Source organism: Oxyura jamaicensis, chromosome 5, assembly GCF_011077185.1.
Source record: "Oxyura jamaicensis isolate SHBP4307 breed ruddy duck chromosome 5, BPBGC_Ojam_1.0, whole genome shotgun sequence".
NCBI lineage: Eukaryota > Metazoa > Chordata > Aves > Anseriformes > Anatidae > Oxyura > Oxyura jamaicensis.
The window spans coordinates 47,045,443-47,071,716 of NC_048897.1; the positions used below are offsets into that span (position 1 = coordinate 47,045,443).

At 43.0% G+C, this 26,274-nt stretch overlaps 1 protein-coding gene across 7 annotated transcripts; it reads right to left on the reverse strand.

The window, feature by feature from the left end:
- Positions 1-1,802: 1,802 nt before the first annotated feature.
- Positions 1,803-26,027, reverse strand: ZBTB1 (zinc finger and BTB domain containing 1). 7 transcript variants are annotated; one of them, XM_035326716.1, is made up of 3 exons: positions 25,684-26,021; positions 14,555-16,291; positions 1,803-3,721 (listed from the first exon to the last, which is right to left on the reverse strand). In XM_035326716.1, the coding sequence occupies exons 2-3, from the start codon at positions 16,269-16,271 to the stop codon at positions 3,711-3,713; spliced, it is 1,728 nt and encodes a 575-aa protein (XP_035182607.1). In that variant the 5' UTR covers positions 16,272-16,291; positions 25,684-26,021; the 3' UTR covers positions 1,803-3,710. The 7 variants fall into 7 exon arrangements, with proteins under 7 accessions (XP_035182607.1, XP_035182603.1, XP_035182606.1 ...); XM_035326712.1 differs by having other exon boundaries at positions 14,383-16,291; XM_035326715.1 differs by lacking the exon at positions 1,803-3,721 and adding an exon at positions 3,728-8,169 and having other exon boundaries at positions 25,684-26,027.
- Between the last annotated feature and the right edge of the window lie 247 nt (positions 26,028-26,274).

Here is a 26,274-nt window from a genome sequence, read left to right on the forward strand (position 1 = left end):
TTTCTGCAAATTACACAAATGCATGTTCAGGAATATGGAAATATTCAGAATAGCAGAATATAGGGCACCGTAATTTAGTATTGCCAAGCCAGAAGTTCAGAAATCATGAGTCAGATCTCCTAAAATTATAAACTTGTTTAAAATTAGGAGCTTAAGAATCACATGACTTTATTCACCTCTGGCTTTTTAATTTTTAGCATATGTTCTGATTACACTTTGGGGGTTTTCCATGTAATTTTTAGAGGTTTCTGGTTTTTGTTTTGTTTTGGTTTGGTTTGATTTTATAATTTAAGAAATAGAATATCTGATTACACCATTTCACAACTAAAAGCAGACTGCATCAGATTGATTAGACTCAATAAAATCAAGAACATTGGTAACACTGATTAAACTAACTCTTGATGCTTCAAGGAATAATGATTTTGTAATTAAGTGGTTTTAGAGCATCTCATTTACATATACTTCTGACAGTTTCTGAGGCATGATTAAAAGCTGAGGTTAGTATCACTAATGCTAAGTAGATAAACTGGTGTGCTGTGCATCTTACGCATTCCTTTCTTGACTACTTTTTATAACTGCAACCTCCGTTTCTAACAGACAGTGCCAGCCCTACTGAGAGCAACAAATAAGGGACTTTAAAGCAGCTACTTTGCAATTAATCGTAGAATCACATCAGAAAAAGACCTCAGCAGGGCACTTAGTCTACTTGTGCCTAACCAAAGTCTCCTTTCTTGCAATTTAAGCCAATTATTTTTCTACTCCTATCAATTGTGGATCTGAGAAAACATTATTCCGTTTTTGTTTGCCAGCAGCTTTTATAGGTATGAAGATCATATTTCCCCTCTGCCATCTCTTCTGTAAGATGACCTAAAATCATTCGATCTATCCTCAAAGGCAATGTTTTCTACATATCATATTCACATTGCTTTCTCTGGGATTCTCTGCATGTGACCTGTATCTTTTTTTTTTTTTTTTTTTTTTGTTTCCCCCAAGTGCCATAATCAGAACTGGAGACATGAGACATTAGTAGCTCACACCCTAGCAGTTCTGATGAGCAGATTATGCTACAGTTTATATATCAAAAATTTCACCTCTACTTGCAACAGCATAATGTTGCAGAGTCATTTTTGGAATGTGATCCAAAATAACAAATTCTTTTCAATGGAAAATAAGCAGCTGTTCCTTAACTTACACTGCTAATGATTCCAACTTGCACATGTTCCTATTAAATAACACCTTATCTTTTCAGATCATATCTGCACCTTGCCAAAATTATTTTGAATTCTTATGTTATCTTCCTTTACACTTAAAGACTAAATCTGCTTGCTCTTGTTTGAAGATATTAAAACAATGCTACATGGTACGGGTGGTTAATACATGAAAACAAAGAATTTTGTGTAGAACAGCTATGAATGGCATTAAACATACTGTAATTATTGGCAGTAACTATAGAGCTGAACAAATGATGATGTCTTAAGGAAAATGGTATCCTGTAAACACAAGAAAGACCAATACTTCGTACTCACAGGTCAATATCATTTGATTAATCTCTGAGATTCACTTAAATGCTTAATGTGAAGAATTTTGGTGATAATTCAGCTATAGCAGTGCTATGGATTTCACATATTTTTTCATTCCTGTGATTGATTTTTACTCATCTCGGTTTTCAACACTGTCACTCTGATCAGGTGAATGGGCAAAATGCAGGAGCAGATGCAGCAGATGGTAACTGGAACTTCACCCTGTTGCTGCAACTGTTATGAACTCAGGTGTAAGATGGAATTAAATAAAAATAATAAGCAGACTTGTAAGAACATTTTATTTAAAATACTGTATCAAAGCACAGATTAAGCTTTAAAGGTGATGAAAACTAACCTGGAATGTCTTCACTGGTAGTCTACATAGGCTACAAGTAATCTCTAAGTTACAGAACAGTAACAGCCTGTTCTAGATGTCCTATGCTTAAGGCTAAAAAAGGAAGAAGAAAAAAAAAAAAAAAAAAAAAAAGAAGAAGAAGAAGAAGCAAGATTTGTCTCAGTGCTTCCAGGCCTATCTTTAGGTGTTGTTATAAACACAGTTCCCTTCTCTCCTTTGCTTAGTGGTGGTCCTACTGTGAGGGTGCTTCCTGTTCTCTACGGAAAAGATACCGGATTTTCTGTTAGAGTTCCCAGCTATGCTGAGCCTTCTCCCTGAGGACTCCCCAGTGGTACCTTACATGTTCTAGATATTCACTGGCTTCCCCATTGCTCTAGCACAGCAACTGGGACAGAAGGGTTGGCGTTCCACTATTGCACTGAAGGCTTTTAAAATTCCTGTTTACGATGTTTTGTGTTAATACCGCTGATAACTTAAACACCTAAATGCTGAAATGTCTGGGGCTACGTAATCAGATTAAGCAACCACATTCAAAGATATCTGAACATCTTTTCTTGCATTTGTATAGCAACTTTATAAACTCAAAAAGAGTAAAGCAAGCACAGACATATGCCCTATACAAGCTGCAATACAGACAATATTGTACACACTTCATAACAACAGTAATGAAAATAATGCTGATTATAAATAAAATTGTAGACAGACTTATTGAGATAACAGTTGTACTCAACAATGAAACATCCTTTTATGGTCATGAGTAGAATTAGTAATATGCATAACTACAGCAGAATATAGATCAGCATGTTTAGTCTGCTTACATGTCTCAAAGTGATCCACTGTTGTTTGGAGGAGCAAAAAAAAAAAAATTAAGCCATTCTGGCCCTAATTTGAAACATTTACTGCCTTGTTTTGTTTTGTTTGCTTGTTTGTTTTCCATAAATTTGGCTGGAAATATTAGGGTTCCTACAATACTCAAATCTGAATATGAATGCCTGATTTTCTTCTTCAAACCAGCTTTTGCACGGCTTAGATCCAGAACATTGTGCACACTGTGCCCTGTGAAGGTTATTTCACGTTTACTCATCTCCTTGTTGGTCACAATTTTTCACCATTCTTGTAATAAGACCAGAGCACCATTTCTTTACTCTCCACATACAAGCACTGAGCTCCAGGGAAGGTCCTCTTCAGCTTGCAAATGATGATCATGGCAGCAAGGGTCAGCTGTATCTTTCTCAACATCCTGGCCTTCCTCAGGGGCCCTTTGTGCTCAGGTTTTAAGTTTTTTTTTGACCTTGTAGTTCAGACTAAAGCATTTTTTCTCTCTTCTAACACTTGGTAGTTTAGCATTGTAACTGTCTGAAAATGCGTGAGTTTTACTTTGTGAGTATATACTTTTAATGTTTAAGCTAAGAAGTCTAAACAGCTTTTGATAGAAATTCTAATAAGCCACGTTTCGTATAAGCAGTGCTGCAGCACAAGAACAGCAAATTCTGCAAGCTCATTTCAGTGAGCCCTCAATACCTGGCATCTGTCTCTTTCGGCTGTCTGCTCCATGAAAGAGACTTCAAATTTGTTTTTGACAGGTGTAAGTAATAGTCACAAGGAAGTAATTTTTGTAACACAGAGAAGAGTCCAAAACAACTTTTACTGAATGTTCTAATTTGACTGCTTTGGTGCCTTTTGCGACTGCTGCAGCATGTCAAAAAAGCAAAGGTGGTGCCAATGCAGATCTGGCACACGCGGTTCTGAGTTTTTATGAAATCTTTTGCCGACCAGTTCTTCCTCATGTCTTCTTCAAACCTGGTTCTCTCAGTTGTTCAGAAGCTTAGAAGTCCCTATTTCACTACTGCCATGCAGAAAAGAAATGCAAGAAAAATATTAAAAGTCAGAAGCCCACACTCTAGTACTATATTTGCTAGCATGATGTGGTCCCTCCCACCTCACTGTGGTGTGGTTTTGCTCTAAATACCAACCTTCAGTTATATTCAGAGCACCCATCACAGCAGGGAACTCTGTTTAAAAGCCATATGGTTCCTTTCCTTCAAGCCCTACCCCACCAAAACACGACTTAACCTTAAACAAAGTTCTGATCTTGTTTCAGAAACTTTTCATTTGTTTCTTTCCTTCTCCTTTGCTTTTCATTTTCTAAACAAATAAAGATTTTCTGAAGAAAAACTTCAATTCCTAAGCCTCCCAGAGGTTATTTTTGCTGCTGTATGTGTAACTTTCCAGCAGTGGTTTACGGCTTGGCTTAGTGGATGCTTGAAAAGTTACATGAGTATTATTTCCCTTCAGCCTACTCTTCTCATAGCTTGGAACACCCACCGCTCTGGAACACTTCTTACTGCCTCATATTTGCCTCTTCATTCATTTTCATTGTTTTTACTTGCCTCATTCGGGGATGACTGTTACGTATTTACTCACCCTCCCCAGTATTATTATTTTGGGTTAAATGCAGCTAAATGATATAAATATTTGCAATTCCTGTGATTTTTTTGGACCACACTAATTTACGACACGTGTGAGCAGCTTTGTATCCGATACGAACAGTCAAGAAAGTGGAAACATGTGGATGCAACTTTTAAAGACAATCCTCTGAGGGTTTTTTCTTGGTATCACTGACTTCTTTCTCTGGGTAGGTAAATCACGTTGTACAAAGTATACGATTGTCCCACTTTCACATAACTACTGGCTAATTAACACCTGATGTTCTAAGGGCACGATGACAGCAGTGGACCTAGTGGTTGCATCTGAACTGCAGAGCAGGACGGGCTTCAAGGCTGCACGGGAAGCCAGGTTTATCAGCACTGCATACCTGCTAGAGCATCCTGAAGGCTGAATTTCCTGGCACACCTTTGGGCACACTGCTAGCTTCAACAGGCTGCTGGTTCTGGCAGCGAGTATGAGTATGGTCAATGCAGCTACCTACTACACGCTTTGAATCTTGGTGGGGAATTCATTGGACTGCTGCTGTTATCTGAAAGAAGCTCTTATGTGACTAGCTCAAAGGTCAGGAAATGCATTTTTTTTTGTTTATAAATTAACAAAGGAGAAAAAATATTGTAATTACGATATGCATATGAACATTATTTTTACCCAGGCAATATCAATGCTTAATACCAATGTTTGTTAAGATGCTGGCCTACATTTTCCAAAGATCCCCGTTACTTGCCGATCACACACAAGTCATGCGGCATGACTGAGCTTCTTTACACCACCACCCTCAAATACACCAACTGTGCTGTGTGGGACCACCCTGAGTGTGGGAAGGTGGGTTGCCTGTGAATATTAAATTACATTTTTCCAATGAGACTGCAGAAATACCGTTAATTAGTGCCAACTGTGGTCATGTGGTGTACGTGCAGAGCTATGAATACCAAAGTACTGCTGGTGTTGGTAATAGTTTGTAGCCCACAGTGAGCTACATTAGAGGTAAAACGTTGTGCCCTCCTCCCAGACTCTAAAATCTTCTAGCTACCCTAAAAACAGAAGTTGTTGTAGGAATACACAGAGGATCTTCAACACTCGTCACATTAAACTCTGCTAAACTGCAGTCTGCCTTTTAAGTCGAAATGTGCGTGTTTTAAGTCAGCCACCAGATGGAGCTCATACCTCCCAGCGCACAAATCCATGAACATCTGCAAAGTTAACAAACTGCATAGATGTTACAAAGGATGCAGTTTTTTCCACTTCATAAAAGTCAGAGGAAGTCTGTGATTAGCTGGATGTTTACAAATAAAAGGGGGATCTGGAGATAGATCAAAGATAACTCTCCAGATTTGGCACGATACCAGGTTCCTGTACTAGTAGCATCTGCATGGGTTTGACTGTTACATTAAGTGGTTGAACGCGGTCTATCTCACCACGTACTAATAATGCTTTTTTAATGCTTAGCATATTTATTAGAAATCTGAATATTCAGCCAACTAAGGACCTAAGGAAGAAAGAAAAAAAAAGAAAAAAAAAAAAAAAGCCAGCACCAACCCAACTAACAGTATCTTCCAGGCTTCGTTTAAAAGAGAAGCATCTACAGGGTTTTTCGTCCCCCTGCTTTCTTTAATGTAAAGGGGATCAGGAAGGGAAGATAAGCCCTGCTCTAAAATCTGAAGGATGTAGTACTTCAAGCTCAGTAAACAGGAGCAGTAGCTCTCAAAGCCTGTTCTCTAATAATCTAAGTTAGACAGCCCATTCATACACGGCATGATTTTTGCTGAGTAGTCTATAGCTCATCGAGGATCTCAGGGATTTTGGCACAGCCATAGTGAGTGGGGAGGAAAGCTGATCTGAGATAAAAGGTTGTGGCATATGAAAGACACTGAGTTAATGTGCATGCGTTTTAAGGGACATCTTTGTTTTGACTCTGTGTAACAAACCAACATAGTTTGTGAGGTCTAGAAGGCCACAGACTATTTCTACTTTTATAGTAGTGCTCTGTTTGAAACTAGTATTTTTATTTGGGGTCTAAGCCACACTGAACTCAATCAAATAAACATTCTACAAAGAAAAATGCCTTTGAACTATTTAACTGTTTGTTTGCACAGCAAAATAAAGCAGAAAGAATTGTAATAATTACTGTGAGGTTTCTTGTGTCTTAATTAATACATTTTTTCATTTTTTAAGTTACTGTTTGTCAGGAACTGTCTCTTGTGGCAGAATGGCAACGTTAGCATCAGCCAGTGAAAGTTATGTGAAACACAACCCCGCCTGAAAGCAGACTGGGTGGGGCTTACCCTCATACGTCCAGGCACCCAGACTGTAATTGGTGCTGGGCGTTACAATACATCTAAGTGTAAAAAAATTAGGTTTAATCTATCTGATAGCAATGCAGCTCAGAGATCGGAGCTCTCCTGGGCTGTGGGAGGTACTAAGATCAGTTCCCAGGGTCGCTTCCCTGTATTTCCCCCTACACTAATACTGTATCTTTCCTTCTGCTGAAGGAAGGATAGTGTAGATTTCATCTCAAAATACTTCTCCTTTGTATAAATAATTAAATAACCAATGGCTAGAAACCAGAATCTCAGCAGTTTGTTAGTTGGAACTCTCTCATGGGATGTAGAAACCCTGTAGGCAGGGACAGAAGAGAAGTGCCATCTTTTACACCCCGAAAAAATGCTCTAACAATGACATTTATAAAAGAAAGGAGTGTGACAGACACCACAGGCCTGGTGTATTTATTGCCAAAACCAAAATTAATCTATGATATTCAGAACCCCCTATTCTTAGTCAGTGTATTGGTATTTCCACAGACTTTCATGGTCTTGTGTTTTGTTTTGTTTTCCATGGAGAGAACATCACATTATTCTTCCTATTCATTTTCTGGGGACTCAGAAGCAGATGCCCCTCTGGTAACCATCCTCAGTGTAGTGGGACAGTTACCTAAAAAAGGAGAGGATAGGTATCACTGCGTCACTGACTCTCACTACTTTTATCATTTATTTTTTAAAGCAGTAGGTTCAAATGAACATATCAGAAAAAGGCAATTTTTTAGCCCTCGTCTTCACAAACAGAACAGCTGAAAGGATGACTTTTTAACATAGCAACCTCGTAACAGGGAAGAAAGAGAACAAGCCCAAGGGAAGGGCTGATTTTTGCATCTTTCATGCTGGCAACACTACTGCTGCAGAGACCTTGGCAATGCATTGACACGGACGGCACTTTGCCTTACAGACAGGTTTGGAAACCAAGGATTTACAGATAGCCCTGGATTTCCCGGTGGATTTCTGACAGTCCACCCAGCTTCCGGGATTTTGAGACCTTTGAGGAATGCTCTCTTCTCATTCCCTGTCAGGAGTCTTGTGATGTCTATGGAACCACAAGGCACACTTGTCTGAGATCATCTCATTTACAATACACACACACACAAATGTATATACACCCAAAAATCTCATTGATGAAAATCACAGTTTGAATAAAAACAACGCCAGCATCAGGACGTAGTCATTGAGAGGGAAGTTCTTGAACAGCTCTGAAAGGGCTCGATTTTTTTTTTTTCTCCCACAGGAAATGCTAGAAACAGCATTGTTTTTGTGGTTGTAGTTGCAGGAAGACTTACTATAGTTTTAGTATGCCAGAAGGCATACGAAAGGATTAAACCTTTTTATGTTTTCTCTGAATGGTAAAAGTTAGAGTTGTACTTTTTAATCCATCATGAGACACATGCGTACTTTAGAAAACAATTATTAATATGGGGCACAAGACCATACTGCCCAAAAGAGGTATCCCTCTGACTTACAAGAAAATCAAAGGAATTGGACACTTCTGAAATTCTAGGTTCTCGGGATGAGGCGTGGCACGCTAGCTACGTGAAACAAAGGGGCAGTTAAAATCTGGTCTTTGTTTGCCCTTCTTATAATTTCAATATCTTCCCTTACATATACTAATCTGAAACTTTAAAAATACATTTTCAACTACTTTTTAATAGGAAATGTATACTGGAAACAGTTTCTCTAAAAGCATGATGCCCAATATTGACTTCAATTAAAAAGACAGAAGACATTTGAGGACAAAAATGACCCAAGGAACGATCTGATAGCATCTCTCCTGTCAAGTTGGCAGTGGTCATTGTAGCACACAAGAAGGAACACGGGCTGTTTGTTTCAGGGCTGAACATTTATAGTCATGACAAGCTGACTCCTGAGTCATGCGGTCAGTTGCCCTGTATCAAATTAGGATTTGTCTTTCCTCATGAAAACATAAAATCACAATTAGTTCCAGAAATGTAAAGTAATTCTGTAAAAAGTGGCAGAAGACATAATTTATAAAACGTGTCCTGTTTTTCTGGCATCCTACACCTTCAAAAACTCAGCCTACTAACTTGTCTCGAACACACTGCACAGTAATTTTTTAGGAAGTTTTTTGAAAGTTGGATGATAATGCAGAAAACTGGTTTATAGCAACTGAGAGCTACAGAAATGTCAGCTTTTAAAAACATGTTCCTAATTTCTAGCCCTTGGCAGACTTTTATAAAGTCAAATTAGTCATGCTCCATCTTTATGTCAGTGACAAGCTTCAAACCAATTGAGAATATTTGATTTTTAACCCTTTCAGATCAGGAAGCACCTAAAAATTCAGAAGCAGGCACAGTGGGACACTAACAGATACTGCCAGCATCTCCTTCGCTTTAAAAGGAATTATCCCAATCTCTCAACATTAGACCAAAGCACACAACTGTCTCCCATTATCACAAGATACAGAAAAGCATGGCAGCATGAGAGCAGGGTCCAGCTGTAGCCAGAGGGCACAGAGAGCAGAGGAAGGTGGCAGCAGTTCCTGGTGCTTGGCTGGCCAAGGGGCCCAGCTCATTCCTGGCCTCGGGCCCAGGCCAACCGCACTCACCCAGCACGGAGTGCTACGTCGTCTATTTCAAGAAAGATGAAGAAAGCTCCAGAGCATATTTGAGGGGTGAGCTGAAAGCAGGAAGGTTTCCAATTCTCATAAAGAGGGCAGATAGCATAGATGTGTCTCATCTGCATGCAAGAGGCTGGGCTGCCTTTTTTCCTTATCAGGAAATAGGAGATGAATTAAGAGTGCAGCTTCCACAAAGATGCTGGGGGGAGACAGAGACTTAGTTAAGCTCCAACCACACTATGAGTTCTGCCACAGCTTGTGTAAGTAAACGAGCCCCCTCCCGTTTCTCCCCTCATGCCACGCCACCCCTTCTATTGTGCTTGCACAAGGCTTGAGACAGAGGTGGAGAGGGAAGCGCAATGGGGAACTGGTCCAGCCAAAAAAAATCCCCACAGGGAAAAATAAATTCCATTGTCTATGTAGCTCATTGTTAAGCGACATAGACACATGCTCTACAACAACAGAGAAGATGGCACACAAGGGTATGAGAGCTGAAACGAGGTGGGGGGGAAGAAGGGGCTTGCCAGTGCCCAGGCTGGCACTGCCAGCAGGAACAAACTTGTATCCTCAGCAATAGCTGAGATGCTCACGATGTTTTTAGCACTGTGTGTTCAAATAGTAGTGTACTCAAAGTATTTGCTTTTCTAACAATATATTTGTTACACATTCTCCAGAACAGTAGGTTTTCTGTCTTCAGCTTTGAATAAAAAATATTGTGAACTGTATTTTCTCCATTAACTGAAAACATTAAATAGAGAAGTCCCCTAGTAAAAGTATAAATTCTTACAATTCTGTGATATTCTAATGTATTCAAATCAAGGTTTCTCCGTGGACCTGCTAGCTACAAATATTATTCTACACAAATGTAAATACTCTTTGAATTAACAAGTTGCCAATAAGCATTAACAAGTATTTTACAAGTGCGTATACATATATATGCATTAAACATCTCCTCTGATATGAATAAGAAGCTTGGCAGCTTCTGTTATATTTTAAAGCTTATCCAAGGTCTTTATGAATTCCCTCTAAGTTTCAGTAAATCCTGAACGCTAAGAGTTATGCTAGCCTCTAATAAATTATTTTTCAGGGTTGCAACCCACCCCACTGCCAAAATGAGGAAAATAACCTCTCCAGAGAAAACCTCTAGAAATAAAAACAGCAGATCACTTTGAAATATAAGACAGAACATCCAGCAAGCCATTGTTTCTTTCTGGCTATGCTTTGTCCAATGTGATACACTCACATGTCCACACTCAAGGATCCTTAAGTGCTTTAAGGGTTTTACACTCTAACACTCAAGACAGTTCCTTTGCATCCTCTTCCTGCACTATGATAACATGACTGAGAAGTACAAATTTGTTAGAGGAAACAGAACTCTAAATGAAGTATTTTTGCTTCCCCTTCATTATCTTTCAAGTATCAGTAAGACTTCTAGGATATTGTTACTGCAATTGTTTTTTCAGGTCTGCTTTAATTCTGTCTACACAGTGACTGATTTTTCTCACAGCAGAAGAGCTGAAACACATTATTTTACACTCCTGTGGACATTATCCCATTCTGGGGAGAACACTCCTGTCCTCAGGAGCAAACACCTGTAGGTGGGCTTAGCACCCACCCCTTCTCCCTGCTCAGGGCACCTAAGGTCCTCCTGGCACTCCAGCCATTTTCTTCAATAGTCCAATGCTGTTACTCTGCATACCTGTTTATATGGTTTATCACTGTAAACATTCTCCTCATCTATTTGGGAGCAAGGCTGTCTTGTTTCTGCCTTATTACCTTTTTGTTCTCACATACTCCCCAATCACTTTTTGGGCTATTTCAGTCACTCTCTTTTTCCTCTGCCTGCATACAAGTAGATCTACTCTAAGCTGCTTTGCACTGCAATTCATGCTCTTTTTGAGCCTTAGTCTAGGCATTCATACATGTGAACTCCAAGCTACAGTTTTTGTTTTGTAAGAACAGGAAAAAACATCTATTCAAGTTCAGTAGGAAAGTTTTAACAAACTTTCCTTTGAGCAGATAGTACAACACAACTTATATTTGAAAAACAAAGGTACTCCAGTGTTTGTAGAGTTAGGTATTACACATATGTATTCACAATTCCTAGATTTAACTTCTGTAATTGACACTCTACCCAAATTAGGAAGTTGGGTTTGTTTGTTGGGTTTTTATTGTCGTTGTTGAAGTATTTTTGGGTCAAGTTCAGATTTTAAAGAAGGGCTCTTGACCCTGAGCAGAGGTGTCCACAAATTACCGTTAGCCTTCCCCTGTATTCTGGAATGATCTTTTAGTTTGCACAAGTCACCTCCTCCTTTTCAACAAGATCCTTAATCTGCTCTCTGCTGTGCCGCTGCAGTCCTTCCAGCACAGGGGCTGGCCGTCCTTAGCATACGATCCACACTACGAGTCTGTGCCGTAGTGAGCTAATCATACAGGCCGATAGCTCTCCCAGCCAAGCTGAGTCATACTCACTGTGGTCTCACAGGCGTCTACAGGACATTTTATCCACCCACTCCTCCAGGCTCCCCATCCGTGCCACCTTTGAGATGTTTTCCCCTCTGCTTCCCACTGTACGACTAGTTCTGCAGAGCCCCTCCAGAGTTTGCTGGTCCCTCCTCTCCCACCAAGCCATCCCACTCCTGCAGCTCACCCCATACCACAAGGCTCCTCTGTCAACTCCCCTGGCACCTTCCAGCTCTCCACTTCCCTCAGCTGCTTTTCCTGATTCAGCCACAGCTGATATCTTTAAGAATCTGCATGCCAGAGAAATGTTGTGTGCACCCCATTAGGCCCCCAACCCCTCTACAGCACTTGACTGACTGCTTTGTCTCTAAGATGATCACTACAGACAGTTAAATATTTTAATATCCTGCTAATTACCTTCTTGCCACTGACCCAGAGTTACAATTGTTATAAGTGGCTATTTTAATTCTTATACACTTCCAGCTTGGAAGCACCGAACAAATCCCAGGAAGAGAGAAGCTCAGAATTAACTGAAACACTGGAGTGCATTAACATCAGCAGTGTTTTTAGTCCCAGTGCTATTCAGGACTTGGTTGGCTTCAGATCTGTACAAGAAACAGCAAGATTGAGCAGTCACAGCAAAAATGCAAAAAGCCTACGCTGCAACTGAAGCAGCGCCCTGGGAGCCAGCTGCAAGCTCAGGGCTGCGGCCTGGTGGCTGGGCCCGTCGCCATCACCGCGCCTTAGGAGAAATGCTCGTTAAGCACCCGAGAGAAATTCTGATGCTCGCTTAAAACTGAATAAATGCAAGACAGTGGATACTCAGTTATAGTGGAGATACTGAACTCTGTTAGAGTCTCTAAATAGTCTAACATTAAAGCTGGATACCATTCAATCTCCAAGAAACAACTCTGACAGCAACACGAGCGTGGAAGCCCTGGACTAGGCCATCAGCTCCTGCTCTCAGCACCAGCACTGACATACAAGGTGGTCAAAATTACTTTCTTCTCTCCATGGCTCAGCGGGAGATAGTGTTATTACCCTCTTTGTATTACCCTCATCTGCTGGGTGAAAGTCCAGGTAGCCTTTATTTTGTAATAGTTTTCTCTACCATTTCATATTACGATCCTGTTCCCCCACAATTAAAAACCATGCACTTAAACATTTAGACAGCTGATGCCTAAGAGTTAAAGCTGGTTGCTCTCTCAAAGGCCAAAATTGCCTCACTGAATCATTGCCAGCTAATATTTAGTAGGATTTTTAAATTCAATTGAATTAAGAGACAAGCTACACAGATTGGGCTATACTAGAATCAGAAAGAAATCTTTAAAGGCATTAAATGTCTTTGCATTTATTAAGCAAACTCTGCAGTCTTTTCTTTTTATATTCTCATTGAAAAACAGAACATTCAGAAAATTTCATGAAAACAAGAAACAAAAAAAATCTAAGATAAACATGAGCCACGCTCCCCCTTCCCCTACCCACCCAAGCAATGGGACTATCTTCACATCCATCCCACTTAACTTCCCAACAAAAGCAGCAAGGCACCCATTTACAGCTAGGCTGAGAAATCCAGTCTTCAATGCACATCACAATTCTGCATTCCTAGCGATCCACCATAGCCAGTCTTCCCTTGTATATTACGATAAGCAGGTTATACAGACCCACATGGGTACAGATAGACAATGCAAGGCCAACGTCAGTTGTACAGCAGAAGTGCCCATTACATTTCTGCTAGGATTTCAAGTCTGGAAAAATGACCACTCTGCAGGGAACTCGTCAGTTATCACAAGTCATCAACTCCCTTTCCCTTTGCGCACGCCAGTCCAACTCTGCAAGGTTTAACTGAGCCTGTGCACTCTGACCACTGGGATGCAAATTTCAACAAAGCCAAGAAGCAGAGGATCAGGACAGCCAGCTCTACCCTTACAGCAGGGTCAGAGAGCAAAGGATTATTTCTTGTCTTTTTTTTTTTTTTTTTCATTTTGAAAATTAATTTGGGGAGCATGAACAATTATGCTCTTGCATGTTAATCACTGTGATCTAAAATTTTCACATGAAGAAACAACACATGGAAATATTGAAGCACTCATCTTATGGACATGGATCCGAGAACTGTTTAATAGCAGTCAGTGAAGGGGTAACATTGTGCTTTTAATCTACAGTTTAAAAATAATGATTTGTATATCTACTTAGTAAAACAATAAAATTAAGAACAGAAACTGGTATTAGGAAACAGTGAAAATGTAATAATTAAACACATGATGCTTTTCAAAACTATATACTTAATGAGCCTAAATAGACACCTATGATTAAGAGGGTCTTAAAAAAAAATAATAAAAAATACTTATTTTCAAAAAAATTTTTTTGTAATTTTTGTCTACTATACTGTATGCCTTGCTTTGGTGTTCTCTCTCTGCTGCCAACTTAACGCTTTAACATTATGGTTACGCTTATGTTCTTTTCAAATGCTTGGCATTATAGTGGGATCTCATATCTTTTCTCAAATTAAATTTTGCTCCACATACTCCACATGTATACAGATGAACATCCATGTGCTGCTCCAGTTGCTCATTACTCGGGAATATCTGAAAGCAGACCTGGCATATAGTCTCTCCAGCTGATAAGTGAGATATCATATGCCGTACATGGTCATGTTTTCTGAAGTTTCCTTGATCACAAATGGAACAGACATACCTGGCCATTCCTTTGTGCATATCATTGTGGAGCCGCAACTGGCGCTCTCTTAAGAACTGCTTCCCACATGTCTGACAAACAAACTGTTTTTCCTTGGTATGAACAGTATAGTGTTCCCTCAAGTGACAACGCTGATAAAATCCTTTCCCACAAAGATTGCAGAAATGCTTACGTCTGTGATCTCTTTCATTCTCTTCCATCATGGAATTCTTGAACAGATCTTGCTCTAGGCAGTTTGACATATGTTCAACCACTAGGTTTTCAGTTTCAAAACGTTGACCACAATTAGGACATCGGAAAGGACATGCAGAATGCTTATATAACTGCTTTTTTTGAAGGCTGTTCATTTGGAAATGACTGTCCCTGAAGTCCTCTAGCATCTCGGCAAACATCATGTCCCTTATTTCTGACTGCTCCTCAGGGTTTTCTTCCAAGTCCATTTTTTCCTCAGAATTTCTGATACCATTCATGGTCAGGTCCTGGGGTTCTCCACAGGTCTGTGCATGATCTTGTAACTGTTTGCCTTTGACCAGTATTTGACCACACTTGCCACAGGCACATATATTTTCTATGTGTTTGGATAAATAATGAGAGGACAAATCTTCCTCGGTGATTGTTAGCCCACAAAGTTCACAGGGAGCGTTCTCCACATCTTCCTGTACTGAAGGAGCTTTCCTGTTAAGGTGCCGTGGACTCTGTAAACACTTTCTTTCATCGTCATCCATGGATAAACGGGGTTTTAAAGTCTTCCGAGCATTTCTTTTCTCTCTGATCTCTTCCTCAACATAGTACCTGTAAAGCGGCTCTTCCTGCTCATCATCTAGGTCATCATTGTCAGACGACTCATTGCAGTCTTTATCTGTCACTTTAATAATATTAAAATCTTTCAGCTCGTCTGCAGGGCTGTCCTCTGGTTCCATCTTGATAATAATCCTCTTCCTCTCAGAGGCTCTACTTCCTTCTTCACCTGATGTCTCTGATGCAACTGTGCTGCTTTTCCTGCTTGTAACGTTGGACACAGGAGACGAAGAATCATCAGCAGCCTGGCTCGAGTCCCCTTTGTATTTTTCTGTTTGTGTAGAGATTTTAGAAGTAGAGTCCTTTTCATTAAAGTCTAGTTTTTCAGCACCGTAGTACCTGGCACTTTGGTACGAATGCCTGTTAGTGCACGTCAACACGTGCTCATCCAGTAACTTTTCACAGCTAAAGCTAAACCCACAGCTGTCACAGGTGAAGCTTCTTCCAAAACGGCGTGAGTGGGACACACGCTCTTTTGTGTGAGAGAATTTGGAGGTGGTGCTTTTCTTGCAGACATCAAACAGTTGCTCGGGGAAACTGCCTAGCTGCAAAGCTTCTTCGTCGGGCTCTTTGTTATGGGATGTATTAACTGTTGAACTTGGCGGCTCCATGCCCCACCTGTTTGCTTCGCTGCCATTTCTAATGAGCGTGTCTTCATACATTCTCACGCCAAATATCATTTTACTATTCTGGGTGCTAGAAGCAGAAGATGAGCACTTTAAACTAGATGAGTCTGTATCCTGTATATCTTCTAGACACTCAGGTACGTTATATAGCTGTAAATAGTTCATGGCCACTTTAAATTGCTCAAAATTGGCAGGGGCTGTCATAATTTTTCCTAAATACATGAACTGTAAAATAAGATCAAAGCATTCAGCACTAATCTTCATGTTGCTCAGATTCAGCTGGGCTGTAGTGTGTTGATGGTTCATAAAAAACATCCTAAAATAGGAGCTGCATGCAGCAAGGACTGCCTTATGTGCTTGAAAATAAATATCATCGATAGCAATACAGCAGTCACACAGAAACCCCCATTCTCTTTGGTTGTTTAGCTGCTGAAGAACATAGTTGCTGTGGCTGGTTCTTGCCATCTTGTACTTCAATTATAGCCCTGCATAGAGAAGAAGACATCTGTTAAACCATGAGCACAAAAAGCAGAATGCCTTTAAATGTAGGGAGGAACTGCCATCTCTTTCCTCTCCCGATCTTCCTATTCTCACACTGTTTGTGGTATAATTTCCTGTCTGGAGATCTTTGCTGGTAACTATTGTTGATGCCAGTGAAAACATCCATAATTCCACGTTCTCACCACTAGACTTACAAGACTAGCAAACTAATAAACATAACCACCACACATGTCAGTCAGGGCAACGCTGCTAGAATATAAATTAGCAAATATATCTCAAAGTCCTCCAGCCAAGATTTTCAGATATGAATTCTGGATGCAGAACTTCAAAAACTTCATAGGGCAGACTTCTGTAAGATGGCCCCAGGACAACAGCTATACGAGGTAAGCCGACTGTAAGAAACCACCTGTTCAGTCTCAACTTGCCTTTTTCACCTGTCAGTCCAAGGGACATATGATGCAACACACTACTGGAAACCAGGCTGGGCTCAAACTGGTCTTTCCCTCCCCATTAAAGGCGGCTGAGAAGAGACACCAGTGCAATACCCACACCAGCTTCATCTGTACAGTTTGCTCTTTAGGGCAGCTCAGGGATCTTCTCAACCTTATCTGCGAGGCATCTTGCAAACCAGGAACCGTAAAACTGAAGCGGGTTCTCAGAAGCGCGGGGCTGGCCAGGCCCCGCGGGCCCGCTGCCGACGGTCACTAGGCTGGCTGTGCGGCAGCCCGGGGACGGCACGGGGGCAGGAAGTGGTGCATGCCGTGCCTCCAGCTCCTCTCAAAACCGCTCTTTCAGAGCAGTATAATACAGCCAAAACATTTAGATTGGAGACCGGACAAAGTAAGAAAAACCTCAGCTAATGGAGAACTGTAAAGGCCGGCAAGCCAGAGATGGAGCCTCTGAGAGATGCAGCCTCAATGAGGAACTGCAAACACTTGAGGGAAAGTTCTGTGAGTGCTGAAAGCTGGTTTAAATGAAAGGACTAACTGGTCTTAAACAGAAAAGAGGAAGAAAACGTGCTGCTTATGTTAAGAAAAACATCCAGAAGAAATATATTGCACACAGGAGGTGTGCATTCAATTTACAGAAGATAAACTGTAACCAAGTAAGGCCAAATTCAATGGCTTGTCACTACTGACTTCGGAAAAACCTTTACTGATACACAAAATTCATAGTAAATACACAGGGAGCAGGGTGGGGCAGTTTGAGAAAGCAAAAAAGTATAAAGAATACCCTAACTGAAAAGAAAAACCTAAAGCAATAATGAGCACTCTTAACATCTTGAAATATTATTGCAAGCAATAGAAATAACTGCAAGAGATTTGTATACACAAAGTGCAGGCTAGCAAACAACATAAATCAATCCGTGCATTTCATTGAGTCATAAACTGCAGTTTAATATGTTACTGTTGTTTCAATTGTCCAACATTTAAACAAAATGCACACAAAAATGCTCCCTGGTTTCTTCTTATTCCCTCCCCATCATCTCCCTGACAGCCTACATCTCCTAGAGGCTGCAAAATGAGCAGAGATATTAAATTCCACAATTAGCATTGAATTCACGAGTCAGAGGTGTTGCCTGGGTTGTTAAGTAGCAGACCTAACGTTTGTCACTGCTCTCCTTCATTCCACGAAGCACCACCACGGAACAAATGCATTCAAGCTCTCTAGACGAGGAAAGGCTCACCCCTGCCCAGCAATATTCCCTGCTGCCAATTCTACTGCAGCACTTATGGATCACTGCCAGCAGAAGACTGTCTGGCAACAGGAACCTTGAGATCTGGGTTGCATTATACTGATGAAGAGCACCTGAACAACAGCTGCTCCTCTCCCCTCAACCCAGTCCTCAAAACTCAAGGTGAGCACCATAACAATTCTCTGTCCAGTTTGGCCCACTGATGTCCACCGCAGAAATGCAACTTTTAACGTTAAAGTCCTTTAATGGTTTTCTTACTAAGTAACAAAAAGGAAGCTGTGGAAGTAGAATCTCTGAAACAACTTCATGTCTTTTCTACAGAAACTTAATTATTGTCTAAGTCACTGGGTAACTTCAGTTATTTCTGAAGGAAAAAAAACAAGGCTCTCAACACCAAGCACTATAAAAGGGCACTTAATTTTTCCAAGTGCTAAGGTGTTTTGTATTTGAGGTAATCCATTACATACTTAATACTTGATGAAGTATGCTTTATTATATTCAAGAACAGGAGCTGCATAATGACAAAGAACTGACTTTAACCTCCATATCATAAGACTGACCACCACCAAGAGGCAGCGAGAGATGCAGTCTAAGACACCTCTGGCCTCTGGTATGAATTGCCATCAAGACAAGAAAAGGCTCAGGACTAGCAGATAAAAACAACGTGTTTTAATCTTCTCCTCATAAAGTTTCAAGTTTAAACTTTTCATTTAAATTTGAAGGGTTTTGTGCACTCTAAGTATTCCACTGTTTTCCAACAAAAAAGTAGTGCAGGCAGCAAGCCTGTACCAAGAAGTTCACAAATATCTGCACGCACCTGCAAGGAGAGGCATTGCAAAACAGTGGGAGTGATCCAGCAGTCACTGGAGCGATGGCACACACTCGACTTCTCTAAGTTTCTTTCTTCTGTGATAAAGGTGAAAGGTATCTCCTGTTTTGACAGGGGAACTCTTGCAGAGCTTTCAGCACTTAAGTCCTGATATGCAAAAACAACCCTTTGGCAATGCCTATCTCCTACCACAGCTCTGTAAGAAACCAGCCTGAGCATGAGTTTGCTTGATCAGAACAGCAAGGTGTTCAGGTGCGTACACAGCCTCTATCGCTGTAGTACTATATGTAGGTATTAAAATAGAGCGCGTTTGAAGTTATCTATGTTAATGAAAGTACTGGCAGACTTCCTCTGGATGCTGTATTAACCTGCTGTATGTAACTATTTATTTACAGCTGCCAACGCTTCCCATTATGAGAGCCTGTGTTGGTCTATTTAAAACTTCAACACATCTCAACCAGCAAAGGCAGAACTTTCATTGTGAATTGCCTGCTTTGCCTTTTTTTTTTTTTTTTGCCAGAAAACTTCAGCTGAAATGGTTACAAAAATTAGGAAAAAAAAAATGTGTATCTAAATTATTACTCTTTAAAATTCAAAAAAAGTTTCTCTTCCAAAATCTTGAAACAGAGACTTCATATTGTAGAAAGAGGTACGTCTTAGACAAGTTCTTTGTCACAATACAAAAATCTACCTGAATTTGGCCAAATTAGAAGCTTAGGGGGAAAGAAGGATCAAAAGATGGTAAAACGATAAATTTGTTCACACTTCCAACTGCTGTGAGTTACTAAAATGTCAGATTATAGCCTTGCTGAGAATATTTCATCCTCGTGCAGCTCCTTTGTATACGAAGGCCTGCTAGCTAGCTTTGTATACAAGGCCATTCTGCTGCTGCGTGTCACCTCCACAAAGCCACGAACTGGTGGAAGGGCTTGCTGCAGTTTGCTCCACACCACGACTTGCCACTGGGTTTTAGCATCCTACCTGGCAGCCGTAAGGGAAAGATACCTGGTTTTCTTGGGGAGAGCCAGGGCAAGGAGCAGGCTTAGTGAAACTGCATGGAGATTGGGAACTGTAAGAAGGAAGCGAGGGGAAGGAGTGAGGGGAAAGCCCTGGGAGTAGGGAGCGCAGGGCAAGACAGGCTGGGAGGGAAATGCTGAGCTGAGAGGAGGGGATTAGGAACAGCAGTGGGAGGAAAAGATGGCGCAATGAGAATCTAAATTGGAGAGGGAAGCTGCTTGGGCAAGAGACAGGGAAGAGACAAATAACTAAGGTGGGGGGATATGCTTATGCAGGGGAACAGACAGAAAATTATTGTAGCACGCACCCGTTCAGACTGGAATTCAACCCTTGATTCCCAGTTCTGCTGTTCCTTTGCCACCAGCAATTATCACAGGTTTGCTGACAAGTTCCCTCCCAATCAAGAGCAAGCACTGAGAAAGTCATCATTTGTCATTATTTTATTTTAATTACTAAAATGTCAGGGACCTGCATTTAACACCCACATGAATGGTTCGACGCTGAAAATTATTTTTCAAGTTTTATTCGGAAAGAAAGCAGGCATTAGAATAAAAACACATCTTTTTTAAAGGAAACCCAAGGTTTCAAAGTTAAGTGCATTCACAAGAAATGACAATTAAGCTGAACTCCAATGCAGTATTAATTCAGCAGCCTGTTATGCATATATTGTAGTCGTCCAGCCTTTCTCTCACCAGAGGTTCCTTTCCTTACTCAGCACACCCAGGGATCCGTCCGGGGATAGATCCAAGCAGCAGTGCTCTTTGCACAACAACACAAGATCCCTGCTCATTTGGCATAGGATTTGGAGGAGGTGAAGCGAATCAAAACGGGGGAAGAAGAGGAGAATCTCATGACAAAGAACACTGCTCTGGAGAACAGCACCCCAGCTCTCTCTGTGGCAGGACAAGTCATGCTAACCTCCCTCCCCCCGGCCCTTTGGTAAGTTTGGCATGTATCTTCTCAGATGCCCAACTTCCTCACACAAGGAGAAACAAGCAGCAACAGCTGACAACAACAGGAGCTATACCCTCCGTGTATTAGGCACTAAGTATCTTGGAAAGTTAAAGCTCTAGGCATGTGAGTTTGTCCATCCAAAATTTGTGTGTTTGATCCTCTCTGACTCCGTTTCCTATTTCAAAATGAGAAAAGCGACCACTTGCCTGACTAGCACACTTCATTTGTGAAGCACCCAAACACTGTAGTCACAAGGATGACAGGGAAGTCCAGGGGGATCCTAAGTAACTCCATCTTCAGTAACAATTGATTTGTGCAGTCAGCAGAGCAATGGGCCTCACCGTGAGCAATACTCAACGATGCAAGAGGTGTTCTGAAAAAATACACTAGAACATCTGATACGAAAGCAAAAAGCGTAGGTATTTTAGTCAGGTAATTTCAGTCTGATCTTCAAACTCAAAGTCTCCATGGCCATCTTATATTTCTAGTAAATGTTTAAATTTACACTGCAAGGCTTTGATTCAAGCTGTTTGTATGCCATCAGTTTTTTTTCTTTTGAGTCACCACTCAGGTACAATTACAACTTAGATGTTATCATGAACGAGGTGAATTGCACCACTACACTAACCAAATATGTTGTTTAGAAGTCTAGAGTCAGAAAGAACAGGCATTTACCAGAGCTCCATGCTTTCTGTCATTTCCTCAAGTTCAAAATTTTTGCTTCTTCAGTTTTAAAACATTTCAGAAAAAGTCCTCAAGCTTTTCCTTTTCAAACCTTTTAGAGAGACTGGTAAAGTTATTTTGCTAACTTCTCTGTCTTTAAAAAAGAAGTACCACAAGGTTCAAGATTTAGGAGCCTCTCGGCTCCTAAAATTAGTAGGTGGTTTTCAAAACCCAGCATTTCCACTGCTGAGCAGGCAAAAACAGAGTGCTTACATGCTTAGTTGCTGGCTGCTTTTCTTTGGAAACCAAGAGCAGGCTGGACAAAAGTATAATAAATGAGTGGAGAACTCAGTGCTAATAGAAAATGAGACTGAAAAAAACCTCAAGAACACAACGCCCAGTTATCCAAAGAAACAGGAGCGTGGGCAGCAGAAAGCAAATTCCGCATCCCATTCTCACAACGCATCTCGCTCTGACACAGGTTGCCAAGAACTCTCCTCTCTAAAGTTAATTATTTTGCCTCAGTCAGTCAGATCCACCAAAGAATCCAGATTCCTAACTGACAGCATCTAGATGCTCTGGAGAAAATCCTACATGACACGTCCAAACTCTGCATACGATGCCTGAGAAAACTGGGCACTCAGCTAGTGCACTCACCATGGATGGAGCGATCAAAAGGCAAGAAATTTAACTAGACGTTATCACAAGAGAGCCACCGAGGTTGCTCTAGCACTGTAGAGTCCAAGAAAGCACTCAGCTTACCCAAAACTTGCAAAAAAGGCAAAAACCAAAAACAAAACAGGGGCCAAGTGACCACCATTCACCTCAACAGCCGGTATGGGTAAGCTACAGTTTGTGTTGCAAGAGTAGGCTACATGATCATGAATTAACAGTTATGGGAATTCCACATATTGCCAATGAAAATCTAATTAAGCTCCATTATTTGGACTATGAAGGACTGACAGTATAATTTATCCTCCTCCCGTGGTCCTTCCAATCAGCTGCCTTCAGGCATGCTAGTTGTGAGGCTGCTTGAGATGATGTAGATACTCATCTGCATACACAACCTGATGGCTGAATCAACTAATTTGAAACTGCCTCGTTGCCAATGTATAGCTGACACCTGGGCTCGACCTGAACCAGGGAAAGGTAAGATGCTCCAGCCCCCAGGTGAGAGCCACGGAGCCATTTGCTCCTTCAGTTCACAGAGCTCTCCATTGATTCAGCATCCACGTGCACAAATGAGAAAGCCATGGAAAGTTAACGAGTTACAATTCCCAGCTGCTAACCCAGAATTAGTTAAGAGGCATTACACGTTCGTACGTAAGAACACTCCTCAAAAGATAGGGAATAAAAAGTCAGGAAAACATGAGTGGTCAAATTAAGAAAACAGCAACTTTTAGAGCTTTAGTTCAAACTGTCTCAACTTCAACTTTAGATCTGGTCTATGAACTAAGAAGTATTACAGAGAGCTTTGTGCAGTCTTTTAAAGTAACTTTCTAGCCACAAAAGATTACTCTAGAAGTTCACAGTCATCATTTATCTGACACCTCTACAGCTGTAAGAAGTGGTCAGGCAAAGTGGTAATGACATGTTTATAAGATTTGTGGAAAAACATCCTGACACCAGATTTAAGCCTTGCAGCTGAATGATGAGTCTTTCTACCTGGCCAATCCAACTCACCCCCTTTTAACTTCAAGAGGCATCTTGGTGGTTTCTGGTGATCTCCTGAGACCCTCAAACAGATAAGTGTGCCTTCCAGAAAAGCATCCTTGGCTAAATGCAAGCTGTGCTCCAGTGTAACAGGTAGGGTACGCATGAATGAAGCAAAGTAACTCATGACACACAGGTCAGACTACATACTTCGTTGACACTTTCTTGTCCTAGATGCTTCAAAATTTACTTGCAGCACATAAAAAAAATAAGCTGCTAAGGTCTCCATTAAATGAAGCAGGTTTAAGATGGAAAAAAAGGCAAGAGCTAGCTAACTCTAGAGAGTTTTGCAATGGCAAAACATGCACAAAGAAAAAATTGCCAGACAAATTTGAGGATATAAATGGTCTTCATGCAAATTATGTCAGCTGTTGTGCCCACATACTGTGTCTGCAGCAGAACTCTGTGTGTGGTGGCGTTCACCATGCCTAAACAGAGGCAGGGAAGATAACCCAACTGCTGGGAAACCACTAGTCAAGCTTTTTAAAAAACGCACACTGTGTTTTCTCACACTATGTGCATGCAAGGTTCGGAATAACCCTAGAGAGAGGGCTAGCTGAAACCACTGAGGGGAAGGACTCCAGGACTTTTAATCAGGAAACTTTCATTATCTCAGGTCTGAGCAGCTTTCTTTTTCCCCCATACAGCAGATAAGTAGCTACTAAGGCTTTGTCCACCCCAGATTTTCAGAGCTTTCCACCATCAGCAACAATGGAAATCTGTGAATAAAGCAATTAACCTCACACACACAAGCAAGAAAGCATCTAAAACCCCAAGTCACTCCCTGATATGAGTACTCTCATCACGATCACAGCAAATCCCTGTGCCAGTGACAATGCTGGCTGATTCTGACGAAGAAAAGCCTCGTGCCAGCAGAGCTGAAGCATCTGTTAAGCCTGTGATGTTGCCCCACACAACTCCAAGCTTTCTGGCTGGGTGGAAAAGGGGGTTTCCACTTCTCCTCTGAGCTCCTCTGAGCAGTACCACCCCATGTGTTTGCTCCTAACCCTTCCTGCAGCCATCCCTCACCCATCCAAACACCCAGGTGTATCCCAGAGCGGACCAAAGCGACTTGTTGTTACTCCTCAGGTTTTCTGGCCAGTCACCCAGAAACCTCTCCGCAATCTCATCAATTCAGTGCCTGGGAAAGCCTCTGCCAGCACTGCACCGGGGCGCGTTTGGCCAGTTTTCTTCATGGCCATATGGTCTCAACGCCTCTCCCCCACGCGCCACGCAAGCTCCAGCTCTTATTCGGTAAGAACGAGAAGCCCACGGCCCCCCTGCTCGCAACTGCTGTGTGGGTTTTTCCAAGAGCTGTAATGAGGAATGTTAAACAAACACCTTTAATTAAAGGAATGTTTGTTTAATGTAATTAAATGCCTACAGAACACAAGACTGCTTCAGCCCCAGAGTTTTGCAGTATGCGCTGTACCTTGCGAGAGCGTAGTGCAGGGGGAATAACACGAGCAGACGATACAATCTGGCAGTAAACATCCCAATGCTCGGCAGCATCCAACCCGTGCTATCCCTCTACCCATGCCTACGTGTCAGGAGGAGCAGGCGCTCGCTATCAGCCGACAGACGGGCCAAACTTTGGATGCGAGTTACGAGAGAGGGATAAAAACCCAGCCCCGATCCCCTGGCGTTTTCAGTCCCGCTTCCTTCGCTCCTTTCACTACCTTTCTATCCAAAGGAGGAGAGAGGAGTCCTTTGAGGAACGAGCCTTTCAGCACCGCTCCCCGAGCAACAGTGGGCTTGTTTTTTGCGACAGAGCTATTCCTTCCTTCCCTGCCGCCTCCAGAGCGAGCCCGAGCGGTGCCAGCCCGGGGTGAAACCCAAGTCTCCCGCCTGGCAGGGTGGAGCATTCCCTTCGGGCTCCAGCTCCCCTCCGTTTTTTCACCGAACTACCGCAACTCGCTCCAAGTTTGGCTTTAAGAAAAAAAAAAAAAAAAATCTTAAATTAAAATAAAGGGAAAAAAAAATAAATAGAGCTTGGAAGGCTTGAGGCAGAAGGCGCTGCGAGCACGGCGCGTTGCACATCCGACGTGACCCCAACCCCCCCGCAGCGCGATCGCAGCAGCGCCCAGCCTCGGCACCTCCCCGGGCCCCCGCAGCCCCCCGCCCGCTTCCGCAGCGCCGAGCCGAGCCGTGCCACAGCCGAGCCGAGCCGTGCTACAGCCGAGCCGAGCCGTGCTACAGCCGAGCCAGGGCAGGCCGCCCGCCCAGCGCAAGGTCACCGCGGCGGCTGCTGGCCGAGAGCCGTGCCGGGCTGAGCCGGGCCGTGCCGAGCCGCCCGTACCTCGCAGCGCCTCTCCCCCCGCCCCACTATGGCGGGCCGTGCCGGGCCATGCCGCGCCGGGCCACGCCGGCCGCCCGGCACTTCCCACCTCCCGCCGGCGGCGGAGCTGCGGCCGCCGCGCTGCCTGCCTGCCTTCCTCCCCTTCCTCCTCCTCCTCATCCTCCTTCCCCCAACCCCAACAACACCGGGCCGGGGGCCCGCTTACCCGCGGGGCGAGGCGGTGGCGGCGGCGGCGGGGGCCGAGGGGGAGCTACCCCTACTCCTACCGCTGCTCCCGCTGCTAGTACCAGCGCTGGCAGTGCTGCTGGCAGCGCTGCTGCTGCAACAAAGGACTTCCGCCCCGCCGCGCCTGCTGCTGCCGCAGCGCCGGCTCCGCCGCGACCGCACGGGGCCGGACCCCTCCCTCCCTCCCCTCGGCCCCGCCGCCGCCAGCGCTGCTGCGCCGCCGCCGACAGCGCCGGGGCCCGGCGGGCGGCTCCCTGCCGCGCTGCCCTCTCCTCCCATGCCGCCGGGGATGCTGCGGCCGGGGGCGCCCCCTCCCCATGCGCCGCAAGCCTCGCCCCCTCCTCCTCCTCCTCCTCCTCCTCCCCTTGCATGAGGCGTCCTCCCGCCCCGGAGCCCCCCCTCCCGGCCCCAAGGGCAGAGCTGGGGGGGGATGTCTCCGTGCTGTGTCTCCATCCCACGCTGTTCCGTCCCTCACCCCGCAGGATGCCGAAGCTTCGCCCCCGGTCTCCCCCCAAAATGAGCCGTGAGGTCCCCGGGGGATGGCCCATGTGGGCGGCCGGAGATGGGGTCG

Coding starts and splice junctions, on each gene's coding strand:
- ZBTB1 (XM_035326709.1), bottom strand. CDS start 16,271: ATGGCAAGAACCAGCCACAGCAACTATGTTCTTCAGCAGCTAAACAAC.